General features: G+C 36.3%; 1 protein-coding gene across 1 annotated transcript in view; it reads right to left on the reverse strand.

Annotated features, from left to right (window-relative positions):
• Positions 1-2,269: 2,269 nt before the first annotated feature.
• INPP4B (inositol polyphosphate-4-phosphatase type II B) overlaps positions 2,270-21,416 on the reverse strand; it is a 601,242-nt gene continuing 582,095 nt past the window's right edge. Inside the window, exons 22-24 of the mRNA XM_042781432.1 lie at positions 7,203-7,315; positions 3,151-3,305; positions 2,270-2,474 (exon numbers count right to left, since the gene is read on the reverse strand). Of these exons, the coding sequence (XP_042637366.1) occupies positions 2,270-2,474; positions 3,151-3,305; positions 7,203-7,315 (473 nt within the window). The remainder of the gene's footprint in view (positions 2,475-3,150; positions 3,306-7,202; positions 7,316-21,416) is intronic.

Raw genomic sequence — 21,416 nt, forward strand, 5'->3', positions numbered from 1 at the left:
TTTGCACCACCCAGGGATTCCAAATACTTGCTGAATAATCTTTGCCAAAACATTCTCTAACCAAAACCCACTGCCACTGAGTCAATTCTGATTCATAACAACCCTATAGGACACAGTAGAACTGCTCTACAGGGTTTCCAAGGCCGCAAATCTTTCCAGAAGCAGACTGCTTCATCTTTCTCCTGTTCTATAACTAGTAGGTTCAAACTGGCAGCCTTTTGGTTAGCAGGCAAATATTTTAACCACTGCACTATCAGAGCTCCTAAGTATTTTCTACACATCAATATTATTTATAAGATTAAGAGGATTTAACTAAATCTCTAAGGTGACTTCTTGATCTTAAATTCTCTATTTTTAAGTGTACACAATGTACATATTAATATATAAAAATGTTTATAAGAAACCTATCCTGGCCTACTTTAATGAACAAATGGAATCCATCCGTAATTAGCACAGAATTTGTAAACATATGTAAAGTAGTTTTTGAAAAACATGTTTTCTAAAATAGTTAAAACATTGCATTTGAAGATTTATTTATACAAGTTGCCAGGAGACGTTGTGTTAATATATGGCATTAGGGTCAAACCTCATTGCTGTGATATAGTCACAAACACAAAATTACAGAGCTCATAATTAGCTAGTGTTTACTACTGTACCTGGAAGATCACCATGCCCTCAATATTTACCTTTTATTAATTTAACAAATATTAAACAGTGATTAAACAACCAGTTCTCAACGAGTCAATTTTGATTCAAGGCAGCCACCTGTGTCAAAGAGAATTGTGCCCCATAGGGTTTTCAATGGCTGATTTTTGACAAGTGGATCACCTGGTCTTTCTTCCCAGGTGCCACTGGGTAAACTTGAACCTCCTATGCTTTGGTTGATAGATAAGAGCATTAACTAGTTACACCATGCAAGGATTCCTTATATAGTGATAACTGTGTGCCAAACATTTTTCTTTCTACGTATCAATTCATTTCATCCTCAAGACATTCCTTAGTAGTAGCTACTATTATTATCATCACTGTTTTTCAGATGAGGAAACTGAGACACCAGTTAAGAGGTTAACTAACTTGTCTAAGGCACTAAGAGATAGTAAGATAACTAACTTGCTCACAGCATATGTAGCAGATAATAATGTAGCTTCAAACACAGATCAGCTGGCTCCCAAGCCCATGCTCTTATTCACTATACTATGTTGCCTGTGCTTATAAACCTAAGAGCTTGTGTTGTGTGAGGGAATATCCAAAGAGGGAAAGAAGTGAGTAATTAAAGAAAATAATACATTTTATTTTCTTTACACCGTGTGCACACACACACACACATACAAAGACAAACTTTCATATTCTTACACAGCACACACACACACACATACACAAACCCAGAGGATAAATGAAAGATTTGAAATTTACAGTAAAAAAAAAATCACTAGAGTAATGCAGATATGGAAGTTAAGCTCTTTAGTGTTTTTAGATTAAATTTCTAGCACTTTAAAAATTAAATAAAAATAAAACTCTCTTATATGCTATGTCATGAACAAATGTGTTGTATAAAATGTTATCAGTTCTGGATAACCTTTCTTCAATGCAGAAATATGTGGTTTACAGGTTAACATGCATATGACAGATCTACTCTTTATTTACTAGTTTTTTTTTTTTTTTTTGTTAAGTAGGAATTATCTAATTTAAGGGTTCTTTCTACCTCCAGGAGCTCTGGAGCTCTGGTGGCATAGTGTCTAAGGCATTTGACTGCTAATCAGAAGGCTGGTGGATCAAACCCATCAGCCGCTCCTTGGAAGGAAGGTTGGACAACATTGCCTCAGAAACCCGAGGAGGGGTCACTATGAGTCAGATCGGACTCGAAGGCAGTGAGTTTGGTTTTTGCTCCTCTCTACCTCTAACTTAAATAAACAAGTAGCACTTTCGCAGTCCAGACGGTTTATCTTAGTTCATTAGTTTTAGTCCTCTGGTCTATCTGTCCCATAACATCACGTGCCCCAGCTCACCTCATCAAGAACCTTTGTTCCATCATTTGTATTCTTTTTATCAACCTTTGAAAATTTTATACACTCATTCTAAATTTTTCTTCAGTTAGTGTTGAGAGGTTATTTTGAAAGAAGTTTTCTCTATCAACCAAATATGATTTATATAGCTGAAATGTTCATGTCAGACATCTAAGGCAGCCTCATACATTTATCGAAAATTAAGAGAGAACTCCACTGAGCAGTGAAAATGCCAAGAGACATGAAATGGGATAAAATAGAGGACTTCAGAAACCTCTCATTAGTGGGAAACATACAGACATAGAATGAATGCAGGCAAACTTCACCTGTCCCCACTGAAAGCCTGCAGATATTAAAAGGAAAGTGGAAGCTAATGACATGCCAGATAAGAAGCATTCCCCTTTAGGGTGTTCCACGACATTCCTTGCTGGGAACAGGGAGCCTATCTTGTGCTGGTGGGCGTGAGTCCATCTTTGTAGCAAAGAGACAATTTTGCTTAACTTTTTAATTAACGTGTGCCCTTGCTGACAGACATTGTGAATGAGGCGCTTTTTCCTTCCCATTATGGCTTATACTTTAGATTTAATTACTGTGGAAATGAATCAAGAAACTTGACTTCAGGCATAGCATTTTAAATGTCTGCAGAGAAACAATTTTCATTTGCTATCTTAAAGTACCAGTGTCATCCCATTTTTACAATGAGTGATGTGAAAATAACTTTAGAAGGGAAGGTACTGGACCCAAAGACCCTATAAGCCACGGGAAAATTGATCACCTATTAGGTACAATTTGGAAAGGCTTTGTTTTGATAATGACTTAAATGTATTTTGTGCACACTCATAGCTTACATTTCAAAGACATGTACTTCTCAATTTTCATCTGTGAAATGTCCAGAGCCCTTTTAACTTGAGTTTAAATAAGTTAATGAAATATGTCCTCAAAAATATCAAATTACAGCCATTTTTTTAAATTACCTAAAATGAGTAGGAGGAATACTTAAAATCATTTCATCATGCATGCTATGAACTATAAGCCATGGAAATACAATAAAATGACTAATTGTTTAGTCCTCCAATAAAACAAGTATTGAAATAAAGAAAACCAAAAATAGCCTTGAAAAGAATAAAGATGAAGACATATGGAATACCTTCGCATGCAATCCAGGGCCCGGATAAAGAAGTCCTTGTGCAACTGGTGCTCATCTCTCAAAATTGAACACTGTTCAAGTGTTACTGACATTGATGTCCTGTCTTTGGCACTTTTACAGCAGGTGAAACGAATGCCATTTAGTTTGCGGCAAATCTGTAACAAACACACATATACAGTTTGTTTGTAGATCATTCTAAAGCGTTGGCCTCTTTTAAACATGTCTAGTGTGTACCAAATATAGTTTGTTGTATGCTGATTTATGGGTCGATTGGTTCACGGTATCCTATCAAACATTAAAACATTACCTTTTTTTTTTTAATTTCAAAAGCTGGTGGAACGGATTTTATTGAGCTCTTTGTTTGTAATGTATAGGACTCCCTGGGTGATGCAAACAGTTAATGTGCTCATCTGCTATCCAAAATGTTGGAGGTTCAAGTTCACCCAAAGGCTCTTGGAAGAATAGCTTAGTGAAAAGTCAATTATTGAAAACTCTATGGAGAAATTCTACTTTGACATACATGCAATTGCCATGAGTTTGAGTTGACTCAAAGGCAAGTGGTTTTTATATAAAATATGGGACTGCTGAAACCATATAAGATATTAAGTATCTAGCAAAGGAGACAATCGAAAAGGTAATCAGTGTACAGTGGATGGCAATAATAATCACAGGCCAGGAGCAACAATTTAATTGTGAAGGAAGAAAAAAACAAACAAACAATATTTCCTGGACAGGAAACATGATTTTAATTCTTAATAGCTAATTTATTGTGTTGTTGTTATGTGCCGTCAGGTCGGACCCAACTCATAGCTACCTCTCCTTCAATTTCTGAGGCAGTATCACTATGGAAGTAGATTGCCTCATCTTCCTTCTGAGGAGCGGCTAGTAGGTTTGAATCGCCAGCCTTCTGATTAGCAGTCAAGTGCCTTAGGCACTACGCTACCAGAGCTCCCAGCTAATTTATTATTATTGTATATTTAAGAGACCTTTGCTAGTCTTGTTCTATGTTATGAAAGCTTAAACATCCATATCATGCTAGGATAAAAGGGAAGGAAACTAATTCTAATGAGAAGAATAAAAACACTAAAAAAACCCAGCCATGTTTATTGCATATTTACTATGTACCAGGTCCAATGATAAGAATTTATATATAGTTTTTTCCTTTTATTTAGCATCACATGAATCCAGAAGGAAGGCTGAACTATTTTCATTTTACAGATGAGAAAACTGAGCTGTAGATAGAGTAAGTAACTTGCTCACAACAGAGTAAGCCAGGATTCAATGTAAGTTGACCTAACTCAAAGACCAAGTCTTTACCTTATGTTGTATTCTATCCCTCTCTATATATTTTAGTTATTTCATCAGGACAAAAATCTCAAAGCAGCAATAATCTCTTGTCTCATGGATTTATGTTTAATAGATGGCTCATTCTCCTCTTTTTCTTTCCTTATACCAGAATAGATCTCATCAGATACATCAATAAGCAAATTTAGGATCAACAAGATTAGTCAACATGTGTTGGAAATAAAACTAATACAATATAATAAAAAGCCTGCTTTATTATCTGCCATCAAGAAGGCTTTACCAGCTGCCTGTATCGAGGAAAGAATATAATAATATATTTGTCAAGGGTTTTTGCCATGTTTTCATTGTGATTCTGACATTTTAACTAAGAGTTACAATTATTTATTAATTTAATCTTCTGATACCTTCTCAATATTTCCACTATACATGACTAGAGAACCATCAAGCATGAGTTCATCATGAAATCTTTTTCATCTAGAACATTCTAATTTTTAAATATTATTATTAAAAGTTTAATATAAAATTGTAAAGGTTTAACTATGTTCATAGCAATAAGATATACATCTCAGACCTATGAGATAACAATTTTTAAAAAGAAGTAATATCCTTTAAATATTACTTCACTATTATATGCAGCTAAGGATATTTAATGTTTAGATTTAAAATTAAGGGGAGTGGGGACAATTAGATCAAGGTAGGGTCTTGAATTTTTTTTTTAATTTCCATAACTCTTTTGAATTATATGTACTTGAATATTGATTCAACATGGTTGATTGGCATTTTGCCTCCTTAAATTCTCATTTTTCCTGTTTAAATTCAATCAAGATAAAATCAAATAGCTTCATCTTTTCAAGTAGAATGTAAAATTTTAAGATAAGCAGTGTTTTATTAAATAGATTAAAAATGAAAAGAAAATGGACACATAAATAAAAGCTTTTTAGAAACTGTCAAAAGGAATTGCTACTTGTCTTCATTTTAAAAGTATTTTTAAGGTCATCAGTTTACAAAGAGGATCTTGAAATTAACATAGCAGCTAATAAGAATGCTGTTAATAATAATGTTCCTATGAGTTGGGTCTGCCTCGATGGCAAATAACAAAAACAACAATTAAAAAAAAAAACAACACTGCCATCAAGTCGATTCCAACTCATAGTGACCCTCATTGGGTTTCCAAGGCTACAGCCAAATGACTTACCCACTATACCACAAGAGCTCCTTTGACATTCCTATAGAGTGCTGAATTTATGCACCATGGGTATTGTGTATGTATTAAGACTGGTGATCATATGTTGAATGGTGAGTTGTGAGCAAGCCATATATGGCCATTATGTATATTTCAGAAAAAATATTTTTTAAATGTATGGCATTTATGGGAAAACTTTCATATAATCACATGGGAAAAATGCATCTACTAAGGAAAATATGCATTCCTGTGTGCACATGTACTTCCTTTATTTATCTATTGACATAGCTGCACAATATGTATGCAAGGACATATTCCTGTATTCTTAATTTGTCTTGGTATATGCAAACTACCTTTATACTATCACCTTATTAATAAAAGAGCAAAAATATCTTACAGCCTACTTAAAGAAGGTTTTTTGAGAATTAACAATCACAGTAGCCTTTGAAGATACAAAGAGCATCCACACTGGGGAAAGAACTATTAAAAACAACCTTTATGTAATACAGTATGGTACTAAATGGGACCAGTGTAAATGAGCAGCCAGAAAGCAATGCTTCATATTATTATCTTTGATATTCTCTCCTGGGGCTTTAAGAGGGCATGGAGGGAAAGCAAAGTACCCTTTCTTTGCCTTGCTGCTGGTAAATTATTTTATAGAGTCTCATGGTAAATTATCTATTCCTTCTTTTCAGAACAGAGTAAATAATATTGCATTATAATTGAAGCACTGGCAATAGAAGAGAAGGCTCTATTTTATAAGCTATTGGTAAAGAATGAATGGAATATGCTAGAAGATTTGTCAATCTGACCTCCAAGTTACATGAGTAACACTGTGCAGTAACTGGAAACATGGCATTCATCGTAAAGATCTCCAACACATGTCTTTTTTGATGAAAAGATTCCTTTCCACTGAAAGTAATTTGGGGCCTCAGTGGTTAGCAAAATTCATAAATTCATGTGAACTATGCCTAGATGGTTGCCAGAAAAAAGCTAAAGAAGTTCCTCACTCCTGTAGCAACCTGAGGTGAAAAAGCCCACAGCTCTTTTAATCCAAGAGAGTCATTAAACAAGAGCCATACACATTATAGCTCATTACTCCAAGAGCAATCCATCAGCAATAAGTTCTATGTCAATATCTAAATTAACAAACATATTTAAAGGCTCATTGAACAATATATTTAGGAGCCTTACTGGGCTGTAAGTTAGAGATCTGATAACCACATTCTCTTGAAACCATGCCTTTAGAGCAGCAGTTCAAACCTAGTAGGTACGGAAAATTGCAATATACAATATCAAGAAAACCACATTTTAATTTCAGACTCAACCAGAGTTTATAAGAACAGCCATGGGGTAAGATTCTTTCTTGTTGAATGCAGTTTTCCTCATCATATATTCTAGTCTATTTATAGAACTACTGACAAAAGTGAAATGCCTAATTCCCTGGATAATGGAGGGAGATACTTCGTAATTCCTAGTCCAAAGCTTTGATTCGGCATAATAGATACGTGACAGTGCTTACATCATGGTGGCATGGGCTATGATTGGACGTAAGAGTGCTTACCGTTGCAGCCAGCCACATGATTTCTACATTCTTTCTTTTTTTGGCTTGAATATTTTGATGGAGATTTTCTAGTAATCCCTTTAAGTCATCTTGTTCTTGAAAATGGGAAATATCTGAAAAAAAAAAAAAGGAAGGAAAAAAATATAAAAAAGAAACAGTTAAGCTGCCTGTGAAGCTCTCCTCAGCCAACTTGCAAATGCAACTTTCATAACAACTTTTGCCATTTGGAGTAGAGGTATCTGAGGATCATTATATTTATTCTAGTTTTATGTTTTGAGTCCCTGGATGGGCATAAACAGTTAAGTGCACCACTATTAGCCCAAAGGTTAACAGTTTGAACTCAACCAGAGATACCTTAGAAGACAGGCTTAGAGATCTGCTTCCAAAAGGGCACAGCCTTAAAAACCCTCTGGAGCAGTTCTCTGAACACATGATCACATGTTTCAGAACTGACTTGACAGCTAATGACGACAGTTTAATTATTAAATTATAAACATGCCTGACTCTCCTTCATTCTCTATTCTTTGTCACTGTGGTACTGTTAACTGGTCATATAAAAACACTACTTTACCAACAAGGGCAACAGTTTTGGTGAAGATTATGACTGCTGCCTCACTCCATCCAAAGAATGAACATGGTTGAGACATGATAAATCACTTTCTGTTTTATGGCACTGAGTAAAAAAAAAGTTGATGTTGAGTTAACTCTGAGTCATGGGGACCTCATGTGTGTCAGAGTAGGACTGTGCTCTATAGGGTTTTCAATGATTGCTTTACCAGAATTAGGTCACCAGATTTTTCTTCTGAGGCCTCTGGGTGGATTCAAACCTGAAATCTTTCAGTTATCAGACAAAGTCATTAAATACTTGCACCACTCAGGGACTACCTGCTACTTAGTAGCTAACTTAAATCAAGAGATTAAATTAAACTGATTATCGTAGGGGCAGGGGGCAGGAGAAATCTGAAAGTCCAAATTAAAAAAAAAAAAAAAAAAAAAAAAAAAAAAAAACACTATCTCCACCTGTGGCCCTGTTGACATTTAAAACCAAACCAAACAAAATTCACTACCACTGAGTCAATTTGACTCATAGTGACCCCTCCTTGGGTTTCCAAGGCAGTATTTATATGGAAGTAGACAGCCCAGTCTTCCTTCCTAGGAGTGGCTGGTGGATTTGAACCACCAGCCTTCTGGTTAGTAGTTGAATGCCTAAGGCACTACTCCCACCAGAGCTCCCCATTGACATTTTGGACTAGATAATTCTTTGTTGCAGACACTGTCTTGTGTATTGTAAGATGTTTAGCAGTATCCCTGGCTTCTACATATTAGATACCAGTAAAACTTTTCTTGTGATAATGTAAAATATCTTCAGACATTGCCCATTGGCCCCTTGAGGGCAAAATAAACACTCATGGAGAACCTCTTCTATAAAGAAGCACAGATACAGAGTGGGAAAAGGAATGACATGGGAAGAGATCATTGGATAGAGAAAAGGAAATGACATAGACTGTTCAGATCTCTACACACTAATAACTAAGTATAATAATACATACAATTAACTCTATATTATGCCAAAAATGTTCATTAGACATGGTGAGATGGCATTCAAGATTAGAATATGGTGATGGAAATAAACAGGCTTCCTAAGAGAATGGTTGTATTAGTATACTAGAGAATGAATCATAATCTACTGTTGAATGCACAAACTGAAGGATGAAGAATTTTTGAGATCTTTGACTGAAACTAAAAGGAGAAAGAAAAATGTATTAAAATAATACAGTCCATACTTAGGCTACCCCATTGCATGGAAGGAGTAGATGATATCTTCCTGAATCATATCACAAAATACTGACACAAATAAGCTTCAGCAGTGATGAGGTTTTGTACTCTCCAAAATTGCATTAGATGCTCCACTTCAACAAAAAGAATATATATGAGTAATTCTTGATTTAGTTTCAGAGAGTAAACAAAGCTTCCTAATGAACTATATTAGAAATCAGTATCTACCAAAGAGTAGAAGTGGTTGGCAAAGTGGAAACATCCGTTACAAACAATTACGTGTCATGATCATAGAATAAAGGAAACATATATACAATCCAAAGTCCTTGGTTGGTGCAAAGAAATTGCACTAGACACTAATGTGAAGGTCAGTGGTTCAAATCCACACAGAAAGGCTTATGGTCTGCCTCCATAAAGATCAGAGCTAAGAATACCTTATGAGCAGTTCTAATCTATAAAATAAGGAGTTTCTGTGAGACAGAATCAACTTGACACCATTTGTTTTTGTTTTGGTTTTTGGAGATGTGTACCTTGTGTTAGGGAAGTGAGATTCAATTAATTAATAAAAAAATTATGCATGATTCCAATGCAATAGTTTCTAAAAGAGAAAATCTTAAAAAGTCAAATTACTACTATATAACTATAGATGATTCTCAAAAGAAGGGAAGACTAAAGGCATCTCATTTCTAGGTAGGAGACTCTCTGGCATACAGGCATTAACAGGACACAGCCCAGAGATAAAGAGAAGGAAGCAGATTATAAAATACCTTGAAAAGAGTTATAAAACTAGCTGAGGCCTCTGAAGCTGAGGAAGGTAAATACAATAATGAAGCTTTATATATATATATATTTAGAGCATGTGAGGAATGAATGTTGTTGTTGTTATGTGCTGAATAAGAAATCAATTTCACCATCACTGCTTATAAGGTTGATAAATGGCAATCAAAACAAAAACCAGGTCAATTAATAAATTAGAATTATAAACAAACAAAAAACAAACCCATTGCCATCAAGTGGATTCTGACTTATAGCGACCCCCTTTGAGTTTCCAAGATGGTTGATCTTTATGGAAGTAGATTACCCAGTTTTCCTTCCACAGAGTGGCAGGTGGGTTTGAACCACCAGTCTTCTGATTAGCAGTCAAAAGCCTTAGGCATTACACCACCAGAGCACACTTTGAATTATTGTTGTTATTGTTGTTGTTATGTGCTGTCAAGTCGGCCCCGACTCATATTATAAGAAGCTTTAAACAATTATGTATAGGTATCTATTGACATAGAAAGTGATCATCACATTGTTTGAGAAAAAATTGGTCAGATTAATTTTTTAATTTATTTCTCTAACTTTTTTTGTAGATTTGTGTGTGTCTATGTGTTGTGGTTGTTGGTAGGTGCTATCGAGTTGTCTCTGACTCATAGTGGTGGTATATACAAGAGAAAGAAACACTGCCTAGTCCTGGGTCAGCCTCATGATCTTTGCTATACCTGAGCTCATTGTTGCAACCACTGTGTCAGTGCATCTTGTTGAGGGCCTTTGCCTTTTTCATTGACCTGCCACTTTATCAAATATGATATCCTTCTCCAGGGAATGGTTCCTTCGTACATGACCAAAGTAGATGAGATGAAGTCTGGCCACACTAGCTTCCAAGGAACGTTCCGGATGTACTTCTTCCAGGACAGATTTGTTCGTTCTTTTAGCAGTCCATTTTACTTTCAGTATTCTTCGCCAACATCACAACTCAAAAGTATGGACTCTTCTTCAGTCTTCTCATTCATTGTCCAGCTCTCACATGTATATAAGGAGATTGGAAATACCATGGCTTGGGTCAGGCACACCTTAGTCTTTAAGGACAAATCTTTGCTATTTAGCACCTGAAAGAGTTCTTTTGCAGAAGATTTCCCAAATGCTTTACATTATCTGATATATTGACTGATGCTTCCATTGGTGTTGATTATAGAACTTAGTAATATGAAGTCTTTGACAACTTCAATCTTTTCTCCATTTGTCGTAATGCTGCTTATAGGTCTAGTTGTGAAGATTTTCGTTTTCTTTATATTGAGAGGAAATCCATACTCCAGACTGTAGCCTTTAATCTTCATCAGTAAGTGCTTCAAGTCATTCTCACTTTTGGCAAGCAAAGTTGTGTCATCAGTGTATTGCAGGTTGTTAATGAGCCTTCCTCCTATCCTGATGCCAAGTTCTTCTTCACATAGGCCAGCTTCTCAATTATTTGCTCAGCATACAGATTGAATAAGTATGATGAAAGGACACAGCCCTGATTCATTCTCTTCCTGATTTTAAACCATGCAATATCCCCTTGTTCTGTTTGAACAACAGCCTCCTGGTCTATGTATAGGTTCCTCATGAATACAATTAAGTGTTCTGGAATTCCCATTCTTCTCAAAGTTATCCATAATTTGTTAAGATCCACGCAATTGAATGCTTTGGCATAGTCAAAAAAACACAAGTAAACATCTTGATCTCTGATCAAGAACCAATGTTTTTGAAGGAAGAAATCAAAGCTACATTAAAGGAATTGGAGAAGAACAAGGCTCTAGGAATTGACGGAATACCCATTGAGATGTTTCAACAAACAGATGCTGCACTGGAGGCACTCACTTGGCTATGCCAAGAAGTTTGGAAGACAGCTACCTGGCCAACCAACTGTAAGAGATCCATATTTGTACCCATTCCAAAGAAAGGTGATCCCAAAGAATGTGGAAGTTATTGAACAATATCCTTAATATCACACACAAGTAAAATCTTAAAATGGTTGCAGCAGTATATTGACACAGAGCTTCCAGAAATGCAAACTGGATTCAGAAGAGGATGTGGAACAAGGTATCATTGCTGATGTCAGATGGATCTTGGCTGAAAGCAAAGAATACCAGAATGATGTTTACTTGTCTTTTATGGACTATGCAAAAACATTTGATTGTGTGGATCATAACATATTATGGATAACATCGAGAAGAATGGAAATTCTGCAACATTTATTTGTACCCATGAGGAACCTATATATAGACTAAGAGGCTGTGGTTCGAACAGAACAAGGGATAGTGCATGGTTCAGAAGCAAGAAGGGAATGTGTCTGAGTTGTAGCCTTTCACCATACTTATTCAATCTGTATGCTGAGCAAATAACCTGAGAAGCTGGACTATATGAAAAAGAACATGGCATCCGGATTGGAGGAAGAATCATTAACAACCTGCAATACACTGACGACACAACTTTACTTGCCAAAAAGTGGGGATGACTTAAAGCACTTACTGATGAAGATTGAAGGCTACATTCTGGAGTATGGATTACCACTCAATATAAAGAAAACAAAAATCCTCACAAGTAGACCTATAAGCAGCATCATGATAAATGAAGAAAAGATGGAAGTTGTCAAAGATTTCATATTACTTGGTTCTATAATCAACACCAATGGAAGCAGCAGTCAATATATTAGACAATGTACAGCATTTAGGAAATCTGCTGCAAAAGACCTCTTTCAAGTGCTAAAGAGCAAAAGATGTGTCCTTGAAGACTAAGGTGTACCTGCCCCAAGCCATGGTATTTCCAATCTCCTTATATGCATGTGAGAGCTGGACAACGAATAAGGAAGACTGAAGAAGAGTTGATGCTTTTGAGTAGTGGTGTTGGTGAAAAATGCTGAAAGTACCATGGACTGTTCAAAGAACGAACAAATCTGTCCTGGAAGAAGTACATCTGGAACATTCCTTGGAAGAGAGAATGGCCAGACTTCGTCTCACCTACTTTGGTCATGTTGCAAAAAGGGACCATTTCCTGGAGAAGAATATCATACTTGTAAAGTGGAAGGTCTGCGGAAAAGGGTAGGCCCTCAACAAGATGGATTGACACAGTGGCTATAGCGATGGGCTCAGGTATAGCAAGGATGGTGGGGCCGGCACAGGGTCAGGCAGTGCTTTGTTCTGCTGTACATAGCATAGCTATGAGTTGAACATGACTCAATGGCACCTAACAACAATAACAAACATCTTTCTTGTATTCTTTGCTTTCAGCCATGATCGTTCTGATATCTGGTGTGTGTATGTACATATATGCTTGCTTCTCTATACATGCATATTTGGGTAGATAGAAATGTTTAGATATTAACAGTGATTATATTTAGGCTGTGTGATTTAAAGTGACTTTTCAGCTTTTTAACATACCATCAATCATTTACAATAAACATGTATTATATTAAAATAGTAAAGTCATTTTAGTAGCAAGGGAAGTAAAGGGTACATGCATAAGAAAAGGGTGAACTAAAATACTGATGATATAAACCTGACTTTGCATCTCCATAGTTTAGTAAGGGGAGATAGACATTTAAGCCAAAATTAAATGCAGGAAAGTAGAATGGGGGCTATGACATAAGCCAGTAAAGATAATAATAAGGTCTTGAGGGAAGGGGTGGTCAATGTTTTGAAGATTAGGTGGGCATAGAAGGTTTTCTAGAAGAGGTGATGCTTGGTGGATCAAAAGAACACTTGAAGCAGAGGAAAAAATATCGGTAAAGGGGCAGGGGAATGAGTCAGTATTGTAGAAACAGGGAGTTGATAGTTTCACTATTCTCCTGGAGGGCACAGCACCAAGGGCAAGAATCCTGGAGGGCCTGTTCTGCTAGGGCGAGAAGTCTGGGCTTCATCCTAGACAAGAGAAGCAACAGATGGCTTTTACATAAAGACAACAATATCTAGGAAGTCCTTAAAATTCTTTCTGAAGTCAGTTGGTTTAAATGGCTTAGAAACATTTTAGGAAGCAGCTCAGAATAGGAATTTAACTTTACACAATGTCCTGTAGCAGTCACACACACACACACACACACACACACATCTCTGCAACAACAAAAAGAAATTATCAAATTATATTTTCCCATAGTTCATACAGTGGAGAGAAGATTGAGGTTGTCAAGGAATTCACGTTGCTTGGTTCTACAATCGATGCCAACGGAAGCAGCAGTCAGGACATTAGACTACGTGTAGCACTGGGAAAGTCAACTGCGAAGGAACTGTTTCAAGTGCTGAGGAGCAAGGATATCTCCTTGAGGACTAAGGTGCGCCTGACACAAGCCATGATATTTCCAATCGCCTGGTATGCATGTGAGAGCTGGACAATGAATAAGGAAGACCGAAGAAGAGTTGATGCGTTTGAGTTGTGGTGCTGGAGAAGAATGCTGAAAGTAGTATGGACTGTTAAAAGAACTAACAGATCTGTCCTGGAGGAAGTGCAGCCAGAATGCTCCTTGGAAGCAAGAATGGCCAGACTTCGTCTCACCTATTTTGGTCATGTTGTCAGAAGGGACCATTCCCTGGAGAAGGATGTCATGGTTGGTAGGGTGGAGGGTTGACGAAGGAGGAGGAGGCCTTCAAGGAGATGGATTGACACGGTGGCTGCGATGATGGGCTCAAGTATAGCAGGGATTGTGGGGCTGGCGCGGGATTGGGCAGTGTTTCATTCTGCTGTGCATGGGGTCGCTATGAGTCGGAAACGACTCGACGGCACTTAACAACACAACAACAACATAGTTCATACAATACAACCCAACTATTTTCTATTTTATTCTATGTTGGTTTTTTTTTTTTTTTTGAATAAGAAAGCTGGTCCAAATCTGCCAGATTCATTTATCAACCCATAAGATTGGCATACAAAATTTACAAAACACTAATTTAGGGCAACTCCATGTCCAGGATAACTTATTCCCAATGTTCATAATCAGAGGAAGAGTCAAGCCTGAAACCTAATCTCCTCACACCTATGCCAGTAATTGCCCTAAATCTGTGCTGGTGCTTTCACAATCAGCTGGTATTACTGAAAAACAGCTCCAGTATTAACACAATTGGCCAGTTTCTTCCAGGTGAGTGCGGGAACTTAGAATTAAGTATAATAATTTATTAAAATAATTTAGTTTCATTGTTACTGTGGGGATATTTTAATCAGTCATTTTAAATAGACAATGAGGCTCCTAAATGTAAATTGATCAAATGATCATCCTTTACCCATACCTATGCTGTAAAGAAAGGATAGACAGAATTCCCCATGGAAATCCTAACCCCTGCTCTCCACAGCATGCTTTTTAAAAGGAAATAAATAAATAATAAATAAATAAATAATCTGAAAAATTATAATAAAAACATATAAAGTAATGACAATAATTGAAAGTTAAATGTGCAAAACAATGTCACACTTTTTTATGCATACATACATTTAGAGTTAGGAGACTTGGTGGCACAAAAGGTTAAGTGCGGAGCTGCTAACCGAATGGGTGGCAGTTCAAACCCAGTTAGATGCTCCACTGGAGAAAGACCTGACAATTTGCTCCTGTAAACATCTCATCCAAGAAAACCCTAAGTGGCAGTTCTACTCTGTCACTAAGGGTTGCGATGAGTTGAAATCAACTTACTGCTACCTAACGACAACTGAAGAGAGAGAGTTGGGGATGGGAACTTAGAGGAGTAAATAAGGTTTGCCACTCTATGTGTAAACATTTTTTTTTCCCATAAAAATTCTGAAGGTGGGTGATGGATTCCAAGGTATTTATTGTTTTATAACCTGTTATTTTTGTTTGTTTGAAGTGTTCATAAATCTTTTTAAAGAAGCACTGAACTAAGATTCCAGGGACATTATTTATAATGGTAACTCTATCCTTACTTTGATGTGTGGCTTGGGTGAGTTGCTCAACCCTCTGTCACTATCTTCTCAACTGCAACATGAGGACTACAACTCTCATGTTGTGCTCCATCAACTTGTAGTGGAAAACAATTAATAAAACTCTTGGCAAAAGCGGCTACATTATTCAATTCTGTGTTAACTCTGAAAAACAAGAGAAGATGTTGGTAATTCTTCAGAGAAAGTTCACAGCCTAATATGCAAAGCCTACTTTCCCAGGCAAAAGTCAGAATCTATCCAAAGTAGGAAATGCCTTCCTCATACACATGCAGGTATACAAACTTATCACACTCACACACCCAGTGACTATTCTCCTTCCACCACTCTTCTGAAGGAACAGAACAACCAAGATGAAGTGGGTCTTTTTATTTATTTCTTCTCATTTTGCCAAATGAGATTTCTCAACAATAAGAGTTATGAATATATTGACCTGAATCAAAAGTAAGATACTCATAAGTGAGCAAAAATAGGATCATGACCTCTCAGCTGATTGAATTGTGATGATAATGAGGCCAAAGCAATGGCTTCAACCCCTCATAGTTAGATGACTTTACTCAGCCAGAGAATGGTTCATGATGGAATGAAATGACAACTTACCCTCCCAGCATTCACTTCACCCATTTTCCATAGTATTGCAGGTGTAAAAATTACATGGGATCAATCACATCTACTTTGCAGGTAATCAGTATAATCCCACCCTCCTTGAAATCAGGACTAGTTCAGGATGGACACTGGACCTATGCCAATCAGAACTTCACTCTGCCCTCAGCAAATGCTTCAAAGTAATCTATGCTGTTCTAGTTAAAGTAAAACTCAGAACCCTGTAAAGTGGAAGAATGAAGAAAAACTCTCCTTCTCCCTTTGGAAGAATATGTGGTTGAGAATGGGAATAACTGAAGATGACATATTTTAATCACAAGGGGACAAGATGTAGGATTAAGTCAACACTAAAACAACAGAATGATGAAATAGGAGGAGACATGTCTTCTTTTACAGGGTTGTATTGCTGAACTAATTCATTCTTGAAGCCTACCCTCTCACTGTAATTTCCGGTTTGTTAATTAGTAAATTTTCTTTATGGTTTACAACATTGTGAGTCAGAGTTTCTGTTACTTGTAAGAAAAGAAAAGAAAAAAAAAACTCTAAGGTAAGTACATGGTTATATACACATTTTTAATATTGGCTAGCCATATTGAAAATGTGTATTGTTGATTTAGAGGTGAGGAAAGGACAAACAAGTAAAAATATTTCTACAGACTACAGCAATGTTTTAAAATATAGCCCTACTCCTCATATTGAGAGGTGGGGTTTATGACCCCTTGCTTTAAAACTGTGTGGGTTTGTGAATGTCTTGACTAATAGAGTATGGCTGATATGATGCTATGTGACATTCCAAACCAGATAATAAATGACTAAGAAGTTTTGCTGGGAATGTTGACTGTCTGGATTCTCCTTTTTGGGATGTTCCCTATAAGAACCTAGAAGTCCAACCCACAGCAGGATCATGGTTATGTCCCCAGTCAATAGTCCCAACTGAGCCCAATGTTTGAATCATCCTAGCCCAGGCCCAGAAAGTGAATACAGAAGCCTCCAGAAGATTCCAGTCTTTAGCCATTTTCTTTCCAATTGAGATCCTAGACATCATGGGGCTGCGAAAAAAAAAAAAAAAAAAAAAACATCCCCACTGGTCCTGTCTAAATGCCTAATTCAGAAAAAAGTGAGCATAATATAATTGTTCTGATTTTTCTGTCTATAAGTTTTGGGAGAGTTTGTATGAAAAAAAATTAACATGGGAAGAACAGTGCTTTCACAGTTCACTCTGCTTAGTACTATATTCTGTAATATCAAATTTCTTCTCTAATTAATTCTGAAACATTATTCTGAAATGTACTAGCAATCAAACCAATGCAATTAGATGAAAGCCATTGAGATGTCTTAAAATTGGAAATTAGGTTCTTTTAGATGCTGCAAAATCTTGAAAAATATAAAAGACAGAGCTCCCCAAAAACAGCTTTATTTAAATTGTATTTTCAGTTTATGAAAAAAGCAACACGAGGAATCAAATATCAAACTACCAACCCGATCAGAGTTGAGCAATATTTTTGACTCTACACACTTTCATCTTTTACGCTTCAATGAATTTGGATGTTGCATAATCCATGGCAAAGGACTGGGGGCCATGGGACTTGGTGTGTTAGGAGAAAAGTTGAATTATAACATATTCATCTTTTCACCTATGTGCATTATTTAAGAATCATTCATGGTTTGATTTCAGAATCTTCAAACAATTTAAAGTCATGTCAAATGGCTGAGAGATGCTTTGTAGTTAGAGATTGAAACTCTGGTCTTCTCAAGATACCTGGAATAATTTTATACATAGAGGCTACAACTGAATAAGTAAAGAAAACTGACATATGAGGAAGGGTTTTACACAAATCCCCAGTTCAATCTTCTTTTAAGTGAGGCTAAGCTGCATGGACTACTTTTACATGTGGACAAGTAGCAGAGGTCCTGGCACTAAAGTGTGTTGGATGACTACCTTCTTTCTTCCTGTTCATTATATTCCGCTAATATTTATCTATTCAGGAGAAACTATGTCCCTGAATTTCACTTTGACAATAGCAAGAAGAGGGATGTAGAGTACATACTTTTTAGACAAAAAGTCCAAAAGTCTCAGTAAAAAAATAAATGTCTCAGAGCTTAGGAAAAAGAAGAGAAGTGGCGTTTGAGATGATTCCAATGTCTCACCTCTGCCTGTGGTATATTCAGGCTTCCGATGAATATACCAATGTTGAATAGAAGCTCCAAGAGTCAGAGTCATAACTAGGCCTTTGCCTGGAAGGGAAAGACCTCAGGTATAGTTAAAAAAAAAAAAAAAAAAAAAATTAAGGGGGAAATGGTTGAGAAAACTGGGTCTTTTTCTAATGGTTCTTGTTTATCTCTTTAGACTTCAAGAGGTAAGTAAGAATGAGCTCCTGCATATTTTATACTGTATAGAATATATAGGTATATATACATATATATGCCTAAGGTATTAGTAAAAGCATAAATGGGGTAAAATAAGAGAAGATTATGGAAATAAAGGTGACCTGAGAACTCCCAAAATGAAAGAGATAGTAAGGTAGTAAGGCATATATTTTAACCAATTCATATAGGTTGTTTTTTTTTTTTAAGCCTGAAGTGACCTCTAATTTGTCAATCTAGAGAAACCATAGTGGCTAAAGCACTTGACTGCTAACCAGAAGACTCGCAGTTCAAACCCACCAGCCACTCCTCAGAAGGAAGGTTGGGCAATCCTACTTCCGTAGTGATACTGCCTCGGAAACCCAAGGAGGGGTCACTATGAGTCAGGGCCGACTCAACGGCACATAACAACAACAACAACAACAACAGAGAAACCAAAGGTATTAATCTATAAGCCTTATCAGACTTATCTTTCCTGAACCACCTAATACAGTTAACTTTACGTTTTTATTTTTCTCTCCCTGACCTAACTTTTGAGGAAATTTTGTTTCATTTGGAGTTTTGTGACACTGACTTAAGAGTATGGAGAAAAAAAGGTGGAAGGAAGGCTGATGGAAAGAAACAAATGGCTTGGAGTTGTGGTGTTGGGAGAAGTATAAAGGTAAATGAAAAGTAAAAGTTTGGGAAAAGGATATGTTAAATAGCTGAAAGAGAGAAAAAAATATTTTAAAAGTAATACGATTATTTATTGTTTCCTCTTCAACGTTTAATTAAATGTTGAACTGATTTTTTAGTAGCTGAATTGGTAGTCTATTTTTGGACGTGATGCTATGCTGAAATAAGGTCATAGGAAGGGCTGGATTAATTCACATCAAATTCATATATTTATTTCAAAAAGGGAAGATGAATCCTAAAATTTTTTAGAATTCAGTCTAGTAAATTTGCACTTGTCATCCTAATGAGAAGTTCACTTGTATAGAGATATTCTAAAAAGAAAAATTATGTTTTTTTGAGAGTATGATAGGAAAACAGTGATTATATGAAAAATTATAGGAACTTTAATATAGGTAGATATTTGTAGGATTACAACCAAGGCACAGAAAAAGAGAATAAAAGTTATTGTAAAGAAAAGAGGGGCAAGTTAGTTCAAACTGTATGAAAAGTTTAGTGATTAAACTTAACTAGATTAATAAGTTAATTGTTTATACACAGGAAAGATATAACTGTCCTGAGAAACTTGAAGTGCATCACAATCATTATCTTATCTATCACTGTAACATTCATAAATGCAATATGACATCGTATTGTCACAGAAACTGACTCTGGAAATATAATTTCCATGTTCTGGTAAGATAATGGTAGAATGGACTTTGAATTACAAGGCACACATACACACACATATGTGTGCATATATGTATGCATGTATATATGTGTGTATACATGTAGATGTATGTATATACATGGAGATAGAGAGAAAGAGTGAGCTCTAGTGGCACAGTGCCTAAGGCATTTGACTGCTAACCAGAAGGTTGGCTGTTTAAACCCACCAGCCATTCCACTGAAGGAAGACAGGACAATTTATTTCTGCAAAGATTTAACACCCCAGAAACCCAATGGGGGTCTCTGTGAGTTGGAATTGACTCAATGCAATGGGTTCGGTTTGTACACACACACACACACACATATATATAAGTGAAGATGACTTGAAACACTTACGGATGAAGATCAAAGCCTATAGTCTTTAGCATGGATTAAACCTCAACATGAAAAAGTGAATGTTCTCACAACTGGACCACTAAGCAACATTATGATAAACAGAGAAAAGATCAAAGCTGTCAGGGATTTCATTTTACTTGGATCCACAGTCAACACGCATGGAAGCAGCAGTCAGGACATAAAACATCATATTGCACTGGGCAAATTGGTTGTGAAGGACGACCTCTTTCAAGGCCTGATGAGCAAAGATGTCTCTTGAAGACTAAATATTATAATACTTTACTTTGTCTTCTTGAGCTGTCTTTGAAATCTTCTGTTCAGTTCTTCTATTTCAGCATTTCTTCCATTCACTTTAGCTACTGTACATTCAAGAGCAAGTTTCAGAGTCTCTTCTGACATCCATTTTGGTCTTTTCTTCCTTTCTTGTCTTTTGATGACTGTTTGTTTTCTTCATGTATGATGTTCTTAATGTCAAACCACAATTTGACTGGTCTTTGGTCATTAGTGTTCAATATGTCAAATCTATTCTTCAAATGGTCTCTAAACTCAGGTGAAATATATTCAAGGTCATATTTTGGCTCTCATGGATTTGTTTTAATTTTCTTTAGCTTCAACTTGTACTTGCATATGAGGAATTGAGCACAGTCAGCTCCTGCCTTTGTTTTTACTGATGATGTCAAGCTTCTCCACCATCTCTTTCCACAGATGTAGTTTACCTGATTTTTATGTATTCCAATGAATAAATCATTGGTCTTGCAAAATTCTATTATGCAATCTTTGGCATCATTTGTATCACCAAGGCCATATTTTCCAACTATCAATGATTCTTCTTTATTTCAACTTTTGCATTCCAACCACCAATAATTATCAATACATCTTGATTGCATGTTTGGTCTATTTCAGACTTCTCTTTGTTGTTGTTATGTGCCTGTAGAAGTTGGTAAAAATCTTCAATTTCTTCACCTTTGGCTTTAGTAGTTGCTGCATAAATTTGAATAACAGTAGTATTAATATAGAAGCTCTGGTAGCATAGTGCCTAAGGCACTTGACTGCTAACCAGAAGGCTGGCAGTTCAAACCC

Source organism: Orycteropus afer, unplaced genomic scaffold (genome assembly GCF_000298275.1).
Source record: "Orycteropus afer afer isolate SDZICR_OR568_19922 unplaced genomic scaffold, OryAfe1.0 scaffold00120, whole genome shotgun sequence".
Lineage (NCBI taxonomy): Eukaryota > Metazoa > Chordata > Mammalia > Tubulidentata > Orycteropodidae > Orycteropus > Orycteropus afer.